The sequence below is a fragment of the Gobio gobio genome, assembly GCF_949357685.1.
Source record: "Gobio gobio genome assembly, chromosome: 18".
Lineage (NCBI taxonomy): Eukaryota > Metazoa > Chordata > Actinopteri > Cypriniformes > Gobionidae > Gobio > Gobio gobio.
The window spans coordinates 34625464-34641729 of record NC_137111.1 but is presented as its reverse complement, the minus strand read 5'-3'; the positions used below and the strand labels follow the sequence as shown (position 1 = coordinate 34641729).

At 35.9% G+C, this 16266-nt stretch overlaps 1 protein-coding gene and 1 long non-coding RNA gene across 2 annotated transcripts in view; both read left to right on the top strand.

Annotated features, from left to right (window-relative positions):
- LOC307142248 overlaps nt 1-16266 on the top strand; it is a 673051-nt gene that overhangs the window by 299878 nt on the left and 356907 nt on the right. The window lies entirely within an intron of this gene.
- Nucleotides 1-16266, top strand: part of atrnl1a (attractin-like 1a) — a 351306-nt gene that overhangs the window by 121583 nt on the left and 213457 nt on the right. The window contains exons 17-18 of the mRNA XM_079843147.1: nt 690-903; nt 3636-3824. Coding sequence (XP_079699273.1) covers nt 690-903; nt 3636-3824 — 403 coding nt within the window. The remainder of the gene's footprint in view (nt 1-689; nt 904-3635; nt 3825-16266) is intronic.

Genomic DNA, 16266 nt, shown 5'->3' with positions numbered 1-16266 from the left:
GTTTTAGCTTCAGACGTCTTTCTGTTCTTTACACTAATGTTCATAATCTGAGTATTTATGAACATAGAGTGATAACAGCTCATTGAACCTGTGTTCAAAAGGGACTTTATGCATTTAAACATGGTAAATATATGTCTCAGTCAAATTTCAATTCCAAGCAAACAGAAACAAGGGCAACATGTTTCTGTGAAAGTTGCAGCACCTGATTTTTCTGTTTTGTTTCTCAGAAATAAGTAAATATTGTTTTCTTTTCAAGAAATGTAATTCTTTTATTGAGGCTTTTTTTTTCTAAATGCAATATCAAATTGAATTTTAATTCTGAATTCTGATACTCATCATAGAAGAGCTCTATTCAGGTTATTGTATGAATTGGACTTTTAGAAAAAAAAGACCCAGACAGAAAATAAACATCATGCCGTTGAACCATGATTAAGCTAGTCTGACCCTGGCTGGACATATTTTGTATGTTTCACAACATTTTGTAGCCATTGTTACCCATCCATATGTGGATGTTACATGTTAAATGTGTGTGTTTGTATGTGTATATATATATATATATATATATATATATATATATATATATATATATATATATATATATATATATATATATATATATATATATATATATATATATATATATAAAATATACCACCATGACATGAACATAGCCGTTTTCTCTCTTGCAGAAACTTACTCCCTGGGTGGGTCTAAGGAAGATAAATGTTTCATACTGGGGGTGGGAGGACATGTCTCCATTCACTGCCAGCACGCTGCAGTGGTTACCAGGGGAGCCAAGTGACTCAGGATTTTGTGCGTACCTGGAAAGAGCTGAGGTAGCTGGACTCAAAGCCAAACCTTGCACTGCCAACACCGAGGGGCTGATCTGTGAGAAGCCAGTTGGTAAGAAAAGTTTTCGTTGGTTTGTTCTTTTGACAGTTTCATTGAAACATGAACCTTGAGGTGATTCAACGCCTGCTCTGTGGTGGATGCTGTTGTTACACATCAAACCCAAACTAAATCGGCTCCCACAGAAAACTCCACAGAGTGCTGAAGAATTGGGAAATCTGGCATTCACACTGTTCTACACATCCCTAAGTAGACTTTTATTAAATATATTTTGTCTTAATTTGATAATGCTTTCAGTTAGCAGTTTGGTTGTAGTATTTTCAGCTCTGTTAATATAAACTTGGTTTAATACCTATTCTAAAGATTTCCCCATGAATTTTATGCGGATTCAGTCTGGGCCTGCTCATGGCTCTTTGTGTCACATATGTCAAGGTGATTTGGTGTCTCTATCTGCCATAAAAAATGTTTCCATATGTGACCCTGGATATACCCTGGTCATAAGGGTCAATTTTTTTAAATGGTTATTTATACATAATCTGAAATCTGAATAAATAAGCTTTCCATTTATGCATGGTTTGTTAGGATAGGACAATATGTGGCGAGATACAACTATTTGAAAATCTGGAATCTGAGGGTGCAAAAAAAATTTTTATTGAGAAAATCGCCTTTAACCCCTAGAGGTCAAAGATCATGCCGGCGCGACCACCTCACATTTTTTTCTTATCAGTGACAAAGAGACTCATAACTCTATCGATTTTTATCGATATGATGTGCAATCTGCAGCCTCCCTGTCAATAAAGTCCAATCTGATACTCTTCAGAAAATTAACTGTAACTTAGTGAATACTTGTCACACAAACATGAGGCATATGTCTAAAGAAACGTTAAAATGTCAGATTTTAGATTATGTAAATCAAATCAAAAACAAATATTCTCTGTTTATGTAATCTGTTTGAAAAGAGAGAGATGTCAGTCATTTGCCAGATTCTTCATTAGTGTTAATGCGGCCACGGAGCGTGCGTTCGTTTGAAAGTCAAATACTGATGCGATCCATGCGAGTATATCCCCACCCACATCAACTCGAAAAAACACATCAAGATTGGTGCATGTACTTTACATCATTTTGAGATGCGGTGAGGAATAATCCTGGAATAATTTACCTCAGAAGAAAAGCTCTTTATTTTTACAACGGTTTCAGCCTATGATTGTGAGGTACGTTTATTCTGTTAGTGTGTGTGTGAATATTAAACCGCAAATAAGAATATGAATCCTGCATGTGTCTGTGTGACGTATTAAACTGCAGATTAACATTTATAGGCTCTATAATATAACAAATACGTTAAATAAAATGTCATAGATGTAAGACTGTTTAGACTAGATTTCTTTGGCCTGTTTTGGACTGATTATGAAGTGTATACTGTAAAATAGCCTAGTGTCACATCAATAAAGCTTTTGTTCACAAATTTCTGCTCAGATGCTATAAATTTTGTGTACATGCATAAATGTTATTCTCTCAAAAATACAAGCATGTACATACATATTGCTAACATATTATGGTAGCCCAGTTTGTGCCGAATACAGTGTAATGACACTTTTGCTATTAATAATAATTTATAAGCAACTGAAAAAAGCACAAATGTCAGAGCAGGTCAAAACTTCTAAAGGGCCCCAAAACTGTACAATCCTCTAGGGGTTAAAGTTGTCCAAATTAAGTCCTTAGCAATGCATATTACTACTACTACTAATAATTGATATATTTATGGTAAGAAATTTACAAAATATCTTCATGGAACATGATCTTTACTTAATATCCTAAGGATTTTGGGCATAAAAGAAAAATCGATAATTTTGACCCATACAATGTATTATTGGCTATTGCCACAAATATATCTGTGCGACTTATGACTGGTTTTGTGGTCCAGGGTCACATATAGTGTTATCACACAAATGAAGAAATGAACATATTACTAGGTTTTATGAATGTTTTTTTGAAAGAAATGATGTCCAGGTAAAACAAGGAGTTATATTTCCTTGATTTTCTTCCAATTTCTTTGAATTTATTATTATTTTGCTTTTGTAAATGAGCATAGCTGTTGTGTACTCTCTCACATCCTCTGTTTCCTTGGCTGCGGTATGTTTATTGGACCTGTTTGAAACTCTAGAATAGAGACTCAGGAAGCACAAATTAGGCCTTGAACGAGATTTGAACACTCCCCCCTACAGACACACGCAAAGAGCATAAAGAATGAATGTCAACTCGTCCTCCCTTCATCTCTGTGTTCATTCTGCTAATTTTCATGTCTTATTTATGTTCTTCTGCTCATTGTGCTCATTTCAATTGTTTCTCTCACTCTACAGGAGGTAACAAACCAGTTGTTTTGGGGCAACGTGTATAGACACTGTCCTTATCGTGAATATAATAAACATTGTTAGTACCATCATCATCTTTTTTAGTGTGATGAAAATGGAGAATTATTATTATAGCTATAAGAGTATATTACAGTACATAATTGCAATGTGAGACCACATTGAAATGTGGGATTCAAATTCTAATTTGAACCTTTAAATAAGAAAATTCTTAAGATAAATATTGGACAAATTAATCAAATAAAGTGTAAACTGTATCTTATCAGGAAATTGTATTGTTGTTTTGAATTGTTATATTAGGTGTTTAAATTAACGTTTTCTATTGTTTGACAATTTTTGCCAGCGACATCATTGTATTTCAAATGATGTAATTAGCTTAAAGGTCATTGCAATACTGACTACTGCATTTCCCTCGCTCAGTGAGCCCAAACCTTACCGTGCGTCCATGTAAGATGCCCTGCGCCCTGCGAACCACCTGTGCCAACTGCACCAGCCAGGCCATGGAGTGTATGTGGTGTGGCAGCACCAAGCGCTGTGTGGATTCCAACGCGTATGTCATCTCCTTCCCCTACGGCCAGTGCCTGGAGTGGCAAACTGGTGACTGTGGTGGTGAGTGCTCACTTGTACCATCAAGGACACACACACACACACACACACACACATTAAGAGGCATGGCAGACTAGAAGCTGGAGTTATGAGTACACACTATTCTGGTGAGCATACACGCACACACACACACCTTCTAACTCGTTTACTTCCCACCTTCTCATTTTTTCCTTCTGTTGTGAGCCTAAGGGAGATTGAGTTCTGAGAGAGCAGATGTTGTGAACGCTAAGCCTGCTGCAAAGGCAGGTATCAAACTCACTATAAACTCCTGTCACACTCTGACTGGTCTCCAATGGAAAAATCTATAAACTATCGACGTCTGTCCGGCTTTGCACATGAGACCCGGCACAAAGAGAAAAAAATCATTCTGATCTTAGCCTCAGTTTCATCTTATTCAGACTTTTGACTTGGGGCATAAAGTCTGGTCATCATTGCAGGTTTTCTGACCAAGAATTGCCCACTTGGACTGCAATAGACTGTCTAATTGTCATGTAAAGTGACCAAAGACTGTTTGTTTTATGTTTAATGCCAAGTTCAGACTGCATGATTTTCAAACTGGTCGGATCACTGCTCTTTTCACACTGCATGACTATCTGGGGTAGGGTTGGGTATCGTTTGGGTTTTTTTCGATTCCGGTGCCAAACCGATACTTTTAAAACGGTTCCGGTGCCAAAACGGTGCCTGAACCGATACTTTTTTTTTTTTTAAAAAGGCCACAAAACGAGGTGGATGACATTAAATGGCTTTTTATTTATTTATTTTTTATTTAAATTGAACCATTTATTAAAAGTTTAATGTATACTTAAATGTATGAATATAAATAAATACAAAACACAATTTACTTATTTACAAATTATAATTGACTTATTTACAAATTCACAGTAAAACCTAAGCCACCTAACCCAACTACAACAAGCCTAATATAACTCTTAATTACAATAATAACAGCAGTAGTCTGTATTCTCGGTATGCTACTAACCAGCTTCGAGCTTCAGCTCTTTTTTGAAATATGATCATATTCTCTGGCTAAATATTTTAGAACGCATCGTCTTAATGTTTCCATGGCGACGCGTCATGTTTCTCACATGATGACACAGCAGCCGCAATAGCGCTGACAGCTCAGCTGTATCGGGTTTATTTCGTTTTTTCTTTTTATTCAAAATATTCACAAACTTCTTAACTGTGTCACGAACTATCTGATGTTCAAATGTGTGAGTGAATGTGTGTTAGTTGATCTATAAAGCGTAATGGGCGGCGCCATGTTAGTTTGCGCCTCAGAATCGGATCTGTCGGATTTACAACACTTGAGTTAATTCTCGTCTCACGAAATACATGAAAGTAAGTGACCAGTGAACTGGAAGAAGAACAGAGTAAACGCTATAGTTACTATGTAATGTGCATGTATCTGATGTGAATAAAACATGTAACGTTAGTCAAATTATAATCGTCTGAAAGGATTGTCATAGCCGCTTTCATAGACATCAGGGTGTGTTTTTTGCTAGTAGCCTACTTATGAGCATTTAAATGTCTGAAACCTGAAATAAACATGATGTGGTTGAAAACACTGAATAGTTGTCATGAGTTGTGATGTGACGAGCGCTGAGCGTCTGTCTCTGGCTCAGCCAAAGCGCGAAAGCACGTTTGAATTTTGGCACCGAAATGAGGAACCGAAATCTGCGTTCTGATTCGGTCCGGTACATACCGGTTATATAAGTACCGGTGCCATATTGAAACCGGATTTCGGTACCCAACCCTAATCTGGGGTAGCATTCAGTCGCTGCTGTGTACACACTGCACGATGGATCTGCGACAAGGGGTTTCACATTGCATGACTGTAAAACAAGAAGAATAGCAGATAACTCTTTCTGGTCCGCAAACTACGTTTCACAAGCAAACACGTAAGATGTGACAAGGAAACAACGCGAGATCACGCATGCGTCAGACCGGAGTTTTCGCAAGACTGAAATAGTTATAAAAAATATAGACTGCAGAAAGCTTGCGATCCAAATTGTCTGTGCGCTGATTTGCATCGAAAAGGAGAAAAAGAATAAAAGATTATGGAGGAGGAAATGGTTGGGGAGACGCGGTGATCAAGGATAGTGTTACTGCAAAGAGAGTTTGAGGTAAATCAATTATTTTGCAATGTGCTGCAGTTGCGGCTGGTCAAGCAAATGTTTATGCTTTGTTTCTTTTTGATATAATTGTAAATATATCTATTAAAATACTGATGTTCTGGTCTATAACTCCTTCCTGAACATCCCGCTGCCCTGTATCTTGCTCTCAAATTGGCTGTAGGTCATCATTGCCGGATGGTCCATGCCAAATATCTCAAGGGCGTCGGCGACTCGTCTGTGATTCTCTCAGATCACGTCTTTAATAATTCACAATGCGTGATTGTCCCATGTATGAAAGAGCACCGATTTGCCTATGATTTCGGGCATTTGTCGGCGATTTCGCAAAACCTGTCACAGAGTCAAAATCGGGCCTACAATTGGGCAGTGTGAACTCGGCATAAGTGCCATTTAGTGATGGGGTTTTCTAAAAAGATATTATAGCAATTCAACACAGCAAAAATTAGCTTAAAGTGACAATTTAACCAAAAAATTTAAATACTGCAAACATTTACTCATACTCATGTCATACCACATTTCTGCAAGCACAAAAGAAGATATTTTTAAGATGAACCATTAAGACATCTTAATAAACATTAAGACATTTCTCAAAATATGTTCTTCGGCTTTAGACTTTTTTAGTTGTAGAGCCACCTATGTGCAAAATTTGTCGCAACTTGGCATGCCTCCTCAGAATGTCTGGTTGTCTATGTATCCCAAGTTTTGTTAAGTTTGGATTTGCGTACATCTTGTCAACACTTTCACATATCAAAATTCTTTTGAAAATGTTTTGTCTGTTGAACATTTTTGAGGTTAGGTTTTTAAGTTTTTGTCTTAAAATTGAGAGCGTAAAAAAAATTGATAAAATGTTAACCAGAAATAAAAATTTTGGAAATGCAGAATTTAGTTTTTAGTCCTTATAGTTCTAGAGTTATGAACATAACCTTTATGAACATAATCCTTGTAAACCCAGCTTTGTTGTTGAGACATCTTTCAAATGCTCTTATTTACAAAAAAACAGTCACTCAGATTTGAACTCTTGATTTCAGCTACCACTTGCCATTCTTATATACATCATGTGTCAGTGTGCGAACTGTGGGCGGTTCATGGGTGTGCCGTCTGAAACTGAGGCTGTTCAGATCTCTTCTCAGTCGCTTTATGATTCAACAGCTCCTCTAGTTCTTTCTAAGTAGATTTGCAGAAATATTCCTATACACAAGAGCGATATCATGTGGTCCAAAACAACAGAACCTTGCCAAAGGATCTGAAATGACTGATGGTAATCGTCTCAGAAAAGCCTTATGAGTAGCTGACGCGGACCTACCTTGTATAGTCATCAGCAACTTTGTAGACGCATGGAATCATTCTTTTCTTCTGCATTAAGAGGCACTAGAGCTGGCATCATAATGTGGCGCAAATGAGCAGCTGCAACAGGGACGAGAATAAAAAATAGACATGCAGTCCAACTGAGAGGCATAATGCTTAATAACCAACATATTTCTCCAGAAAAAAAAAATCTACTACAAAAACCTGACAGGCGAAATTGCCTGTCTATAGTGTCTCAGGAAGTTGAAAGTCTTTTCATGGCCTTGAGACCCTGATTCCACAAACTCTCCTTCCATTCGCCATTATAGAGTTACACAGATATTACTGTTCTCTCTCTGTGGATGTGCTGGTCATTGATTTTATCTGGACTGTAGAGACTAAAGGCCTCCAGTGCATTGTTATCTGGGATGTTGATGGCTGTATTTCATAGAGGCGATCTGTCAGACAATAAACATCATTAAGGTCAGCTCTCTGATGGAAGTGAATTGCTAGAGGATCCCTTTTCTTTCTCCAAGGAGTTGGTTCATGGCCACAGCAAATATTTTGCTGTGTGATTCTTTGCCCCATAGATGTACCTGTTGTGATAGAGGATAATTTAATTAGAAAAAGTGCAGTTTTCATATTTAAACAAAAGCCCAGACAGAGATAAAGAAGCGGCTTGACAGCATGATAATATGCACCTAATCAAAATGGAAATGAACTTCTTCTCTGGCTCAATATACCCTGCAAATATAGCCTTTTCAATGCAGAAGTGAAGATAAAAGAAATACCATATTGTACAATGTGCCAGCGTGTTGCAAGTGGCTGCATCCATTGTGCTGTACTGTTATGGTATGAAATGAGTTTGAAGTATTTGTAATTTTTTTCAGTCTTTAACACAGACAAATGTGCTAAAATATAGTGCTAAATGTGCTAAAATATGTGTCTAAAAGTATCCTTGAGGCAAAAAGTAAAGCTGAATAGTGAGCATACTTTTTTCATAACTTTCATAACCTTATCCTTTCTGTTCACATGTATAATCTTACCAAAAATTATATCTCTCTGTTTTGTTAGACATTGTGGATAAGAGTTTCTACATTAGAAAAGGTTCACCCCAAAAATATTTATGGCATGTACACTACCATTCAAAAGTTTGGGGCCAGTGTCTTATAATCAGCAATTAATTAATTTGATTAAAAATGCAGTAAAACCGTAACATTGTGTATTATATTATTGCAATTCAAAATAACTGTTTTCTATTTTTATATATATATATATATGTATTAGGGGTGTAACGGTACAAGTATTCGTATTAAGTATTTAGTCAATTTTATCACAATTCAAATGATAAATGCCGTTTTGACGCTCTTTAATGTGACGTGACTGATACCGACCGTGTGTGTGAACGCCATCATCTCTTCCTAAAGAAGTAACATGAATTAATATCTTAAGGTATGTTGAGGATTAGACATGTGCCGGTAAACGGTAATACGATATACCGCAATAATGAACATGCACAATATTGTTATCGTGGGCACTTCAAAATACCGTGAATAATTATTTATTACGAATTATTCCGATTTTTAGAATGAATTTTAAGAATACTTTACCCATCAACCGTTTAAAATGAACAACACGTCAAAGAGGGACGCGCACTGATGTAAATAGACCGTGCATGAGCCGAACGCCTGCGCTGAAGTGCACATTTACTCTTTGACAGCAGAGGGCGCTGACGGAACAACAGAAGTGCAGCCGTTTCCCCGCTCATCACATAACCTAATACTTAAGGCTATTTATTTTCAAACTTGAACATTTTATATTTTAATCTGGACTAAATTACATGCCCTAGATATTGTTTGAATATGTTCTGACTGTTGTTCAATCACACACTTTACAAGGCTCCATTATTTAACATTAGTTCATTCATTAAAGGGGGGGGGGAACACTCAGTCTCATGTCAATCTTGAGTACCTATAGAGTAGCATTGCATCCTGCATATCTCCGAAAAGTCTTTATTTTAATCATAATTATTAAAGAAAGATGTGCTGTTCCGAGTCTTTCCGGAAAAAGCCGTGCGGCTGGGGGCGTATCGTGTGGGCGGAGCTAAAGAATGTAGAGCGCGCGCCGCTGTTACTGTGTTGAGTGCGTCTGAAAGCTGCGTCATCCCTAAAAGCGGGAAAAACTTTATTCAACATAAAAAATGGCTTTTAATCGGATACATCCATACATCTATGATCCGGAATCAGACCCAGAGGCTGAAGTTGAACAGGAGCAGCAGCAAAAACGACTAGAGCAGGACATCTCTATGTGGTAACTGTTATAAGTTACACTAACTATATAATATGCTTAGCGGCTTGTGTTATTTACACATTTATACTTTAATTATATCGTGTGTGTGTGTGTGTGTGTGTGTGTGTGTGTGTGTGTGTGTGTGTGTGTGTGTGTGTGTGTGTGTTTACGCGTGGTTTGTGTAGACATGATTTGTAGTAAGCGGACTGGTTTTGCGCGTCAGGCTAGTGTTTACATAGAAAGACATGGAATAGTAGCGCATTTGAATGAAGAAGCGCGCTTATTTAGTTCAACATATTTCCCCATTCTTTGTGTATTGTTGTTTGGAGTGCTTTTACAATACACAAACATACACATATAGTGGCCAGCTAAACAAATGTACACACACTATACATCGCATGCTCCATTGATCAATACGTGGTCATGTTTGGGCTACTTGATGGGCATAGGCAAAAACAGACATTTGAAGCAGTCTTACTCAGTGCCTGCGGTTCCAACGTTGGGACCTTTATCGTTGGGACCGCTCCATCCTTCAGTATTAGGCGATTTGAAAATCCGGAAAAGCAAATTCCATCCACTTTTGCCTTAACGCGGGGTTATTTGGCTACGAGCCAGCGCTTTGATGGGCGTAGCCTATTGCTTTCACGCTCTCTCTCTCTCTCTCTCGCGCGCTCTCGCTCTCTCTCTCTCTCTCTCTCTCTCTCGCGCGCGCTCTTCCGGTAGAATTGTCCGGACGGCCCATACAAGGAAATTCCGCCCTGTTGACGTCAAGCGGACCCATGATCGAAAAAAACTTTCCGAAACTTATGACTAACAGGAAGTACTAATTTTGGCAAAGAAATACTCCCATCAAACGTCCACCTTAGCTTTTGAAACTGTGTCCATGTTTAGCATGGGAATCCAAGTCTTTAACAGTGCAAAAAGTTCAGTATGCATGAAACAGCATTTCACCCCCCCTTTAACAAAATGACAATGAAAAATACTTCTAAAGCATGTATTAATCTTAGTTAAATGTACATTTCAGCATTTAATAACACATTATTAAAATCAAAAGTTGTAACTGTATTATTTAATGGACCTGAACTAACACTAACAGTTGCTTTTTTAAACTAACATAATAAAAGAAGAATAACTTCTGTAAAAATGTAGCTATTCGCTGTTTGTTGATGTTAATGCATAAACTGGTGAGACTTTATTGTTAAGTGTTACCTATTGTTCTTTATAATTCTTTTGCACTTTAATCTGTTTTAAATATTTGTTTACTTTATACATTTTTGTGTATTGCTTTATTGTATTTAAATGTTTGGTTCTTTTGTTATAAGAAAGTTATTAAACCTGTTATATTATGACAACACTTTTTTTGCAACTTATTTCAATATCGTGATAATACCGTATACCGTGATAAAAGCTTCAGCAATTAATCGCAACATGAAAATTTGATACCGGCACATGCCTATTGAGGATACATTACAACTTACTGAAACATATCATGTCGTGTAATCGCTCAATCAGTGTTTCAACCGCGGAAAGACGTCAATAAAACAGATTGTAAACAATGTCACGCAGCATTACATTTACCTCAGAATTTATTCAGTGTCCACAGCTGTTAGTTCACTAGATCAACTGTTTCGCTAAATATATGCACTATATTAGCCTATATATATATATATATATATATATATATATAAATAATTATATTCTACTTAACATGATGTCTTGTTTATTTAATGTATGTTTAAATAAATGATCATGAAAATGACAGCCACTGTGTATAAATGATTATATTTCAACAACGAATTGGAGAAAAAACTATTTTATAATTAGATTTAGAAGTTAATGCAAAAACTGCCTTATCATGTGAAGTTTACATGTTTGCATACAATGTGTTATTTGAGTGTTGATTATTATATCTAAAAATAAATAGCAACTGAATTTAGGCTAATAGTTTGGGCTCTGTTGTTAATCTTTGATATTAAAGTAATGTGCAAGTAAGGGCTCTCTATATAGTTTACAGCATTATCTTTAAGAAACTTTTAGTTATAATTTAATTATTTTAAGGACAGACGCAATTTTTTCAGTAAACTACTGTTTAATAAAAATAAATAAAAAGCAATTTTGTAAAACTGCGAACCGTGACTTCAAAGCCGAGGTACTGTAACAAACCACTCCGAGACTCAAAGGTTGAGGATCCACATGCAGCTTTATTTAAAGGGTAATCCACACTTGTAGTCAAAAACAGGCAAGAGGTCATAACAGGTAAGCAGTCCAAACAGGCAAACAAGGCAGGAGAGACAGGCAAACAGGTAATCCACAGAACAGTCAAGTAATCCAAAACCAGAGACAAGAAACCAGGGAAACCGCTCAGAAATGCAGTGTTACACTAGACAAGACTTCGCAATGAATTACTGAGATAACCAGGTTGATATAGGGTGAGGTAAACAGGGTAATGAGACACAGGTGCATGTAATCAAGGATGATGAGGAGCAGTGAGTTATGGGAAATGTAGTTTGTGATGGAGACACAGTCCGGGGTGGAGTGCCCTCTGGTGGTAATCACAGGCACTCACACTGGTGAATTGTGACAGGTACATACCGAACTGTCAGTTTTGTGTACCGTTACACCACTAATATATATATTTTTTATATATAATATATTTTCAGCTGCCATTACTCCTGTCTTAAGTGTCACATGATCCTTCAGAAATCATTTTAATATGTTGATTTGGTGCTCAAGAAACATTTCTCATTATCAGTGTTGAAAACAGTTCATATTAACAGAGCTGGTTAATATTTTTGCTGAAAGTTTTTGAATAAAAAGCTCAAAAGAACAGAATTTATTTGAAATAGATTTGTTTTTAACAATTTAAATGTCTTTACTGTCACTTTTGATTAATTTAATGTCATTGCTGAAAAAAAGCATTAGACAATATAAAAATATATACAGTCAAACCAAAAAAAGCATTACATGGATTGGGAATAATCCATTCCTTCTATCGAAGTTATCTGACATTATCAAGATGATTTTGTTCTGACACAGTTGAACTCTGAGTTCTTGTCATATTTTATTACCATTTTCTAAACTACAGCGAATTAACTGATAATGTGAGAAAATGTTAAAGGTCTCTGAATAAATGTAGGTTTGACTGTATAAAATGTATATACTATGAGATGTAGACTTGCATGAGATGTAGAATCTGTGGCCTGTTTGATCTTACTTGGCCATTTTGAGATCACATGTCCAAAGATGAGTGTAAGAATGTCAGAATCAGTCTTTGCAAAATACATTATTCTGAATATTGAGGGGGACGTGCCTTCCTCAATGTCTATGTGCTTTTGCATGTGACTTCCTTTCTCTGGAAAGTTACATAGACAAGCAATAATTCTCTATTAAAATCTTTTCTTTTCCGCTTTTATGCTTGTTAATCCTGAATGCAATCTGTTTGACAGGTGTCCCTGTCCCTGGTGAATCTGTCCACAAGACAGATGTTATCTTGCTGTAGACAGAGATTTCATGTTGTCATTGGGTCAGACATGCCAAGAACAGATTTTAATTATGTTACATTTATAAATGTTTTAACACTTGTGTAAAAGTTTTATTTAAAGGAATAAAACAGTTCTTTTGAGTAAAAAAAAAGTCATAACATTGAGAATGTTGTATAGATTTGTATAGATGTAATGAATGTTTAGGTGTCCTTGGCTAAAGATAATGCTCCTTTTTTTTTCTAAACACAAAAAGGGAATGGAGGGAGCGTGAGAAAGTGAGAGAGGGAGAGATGAGAATTGTGTTTGTAATTATGAAACACCTCTGTGATTGTGCCGAATGCACAGCACGGCAAAATGAATCATTGTATTGGGCGTGAATAATGCAGGAGGGGAGAGGAGCTTCTGGGTAAAAAGTTCACCTAACACATCTGTGCGCTATGGAAATCTAGATCAAGAATTCAAAAGAACATGCAAATATGCACAGAACTTCCTCAGAATGTCAGAAAACTTTTCAAATCTTTTTTTTTCTTCTTTCCATTTGTTGTATTATTCATTGCAATATAAGATGTGTATATACATCCAGTAATCAGAACATCTTCAATTCACTCAGTGGTTTGGCGTTCATGCTGGTAAATGTAATTAAGTCACAGATGACCACTGAAGAACATTAAAAGTGGATGCACAGTATGTCTGTGCTATATTGGTTATTGACTGATATAGGGATTGTTACTATTCATATAGCAGTGATTCTCAAAATGTTTGACATTTAAAAAAAATGTTTTACAGCTTGACAGAACTATAAAAATGTATATTTTTCATATGCCGTTTTTTCATGTAATGTATTACTTTCAATCAGGAGGCGACATTTCAGGACATTTCAAATGCAGAGGCGATGTGTAAACATGATGGTTATCGTAGTTCTAGAATAAATGTGAGCATGCATTTGCAAAAACAGATTCACTATTAGTCAAAATGAATTAAAACAGTGAAATGAAAACTCAGAATATTAAACAAACCAAAATAATATAAATATACTTTATGAATTTAATCTCACTTTATTAACCCCTAGGAGTCTGAGCTGTTTTGGGGCCCTTTAGAAGTTTTGTCATGCTCTGACATTTGTGCATTTTTCAGTTGCTTATAAACATGTTAATGGCAAAAGTATAATTACACTGTATTCAGCACAAACTGGGCTACCATAATATGTGAGCAACATGTATGTACATGCTTGTATTTTTGAGAGAATAATGTTTATGCATAATTTTTTTTAATTAAGGCTTCAAAACACACAATAGATATGTGTTCACAAGACCTTTGATTATTGGGAGTTTTTGCTTCAAAATGATGTGAGAATCATTGAGCCTACTCATTCACATAAAACAATATATTCATTTACATTTTGTAAAACACTTTATTTACTCAGGCCTTATGCGAGTAGGTGTGAACGAACCATGAATAATAATGTAATCACTCCTGAGAAACAAAGACCTGCATAATAATGAGCTGCATAATAAATTAGCTTTAGGTAGGCCTACTAGATTTTAGGTTTACTAGATAAGTACAGTAACAGTAAAAAAAAAAATAGTTTTCTGGGGGGAAAATCTAAATGTTTTTTACTTAAAGTTTTTACTTAAAGCAAGCTAAATTATCTGCCAAAAAAAGAAACAAGATTTCAATCAGAAATAATATATAATCAAATATCATTTCGAGCTTCATTCAGAAACAAGCGAAATGCATGAGCCAGCGCTAAGGCTATTGTCTGCTATATTGGTATCAAATATACTAATATATTTATTATACCAGTCTGTTATATTATATCAAATATATTAAAAACTTTGATTAAAATTAAGAAACGAAACGAAATTCAGTTTAAAGAAAGCAATTCACTTTCTAAAAAACAACAACATGTGTAATATTTAAACTTTAATATGAAGCAAAATTCGTTATAAAAACATTGATTAAAATTAAGATACAATTTATACAAAACGAAAACAGGCCAAATAAATCTTGTTTAAACAGTCTTGCCATGTTGCATCAGGATTTATATTTAAACAGTCTTTTTGCGTTTCATATTCACAGATGCTAACTGAATAAACTTACCACAATCAGCCCTGAATCAGCTTTCCGTGAGGAGAATTATTCCAGGATTATTACTCAAAGCAATGTATCTGAACCATAGCTTCACTAGTTGTGTTTGTATGAGTTGATGTGTGTGTGGGCGTCGACGCATGGATTGCCTGTATTTGAATCTGAATGAGCGCGCGGTCCGTGGGCGTGGCCGCATTAGCGGGTAATGAGTCAGTAACGAGTTGACTGATATCTCCCACTTCTCACACAGATTACATAAACACAGAATATTTGTTTTCGTTTTGATTTACATGATTTAAAACCTGACATTTCAACGTTTCTTTAGACATATGTCTCATGTTTGTGTGTCAAGGTTTCACTAAGCTACAGGTCATTTTCTGAAGATAATCAGATTAGACATCATTGAGAGAGAGGCTGAAGATCACGAATCATGTTTGTTTCCCTTATTTTGCAAAAAGCACAACAATTTTTTTTTTTGTTACTGTACACAAAAAAATAGAAACTTAACAGAATATAATGATGTATAACACTTGCATGAATGATTAAATAACGACAGAGTTATTTGAGACTCTTTGGCACTGATAAGAAAAAAAGGGAGCCGATCGCGCCGGTGCGACCGCCGACTCGAGGGGGTTAACCAATGTTTTTGCTGCTGACGTTCGATGAACCAATTCAACCTTACCAATAAGAAAAAATGAATAAAATTCAAACTTACTGGAAAAATTAACACTTGAATCCCATTTGATTACATTGAGAGGGCGGGGTTATGACCTATACTGCAGCCAGCCACCAAGGGGGATAGAAATGCTTTGGCTTCATTTTTCAGTACTTGTGCTGATTTTTTAGAGATTAACGCAATTTTGGAATCCATTACTTTTAACTTTAAGTAACTTTCCCCAACACTATTGCCATCACCTAATATTCACATACAGCTGATCTTAAAAACAACAATAATTTAATAACACTGTCAGATTAAAAGTTTAAAAGTCACTCTCCAAAACATTCACCATATCTACTCCACTCTGAGAACATCTGAGAACAAAACTATTTTAAGAAGGAACTAAAGACACACATCTTAGGCAAACAGTTAACCACCCCACATCCCTAAACCAATGCCCAATGTTAACATCTCAAAATGAATATCTATTTTTCATACAGTATATTAGAATG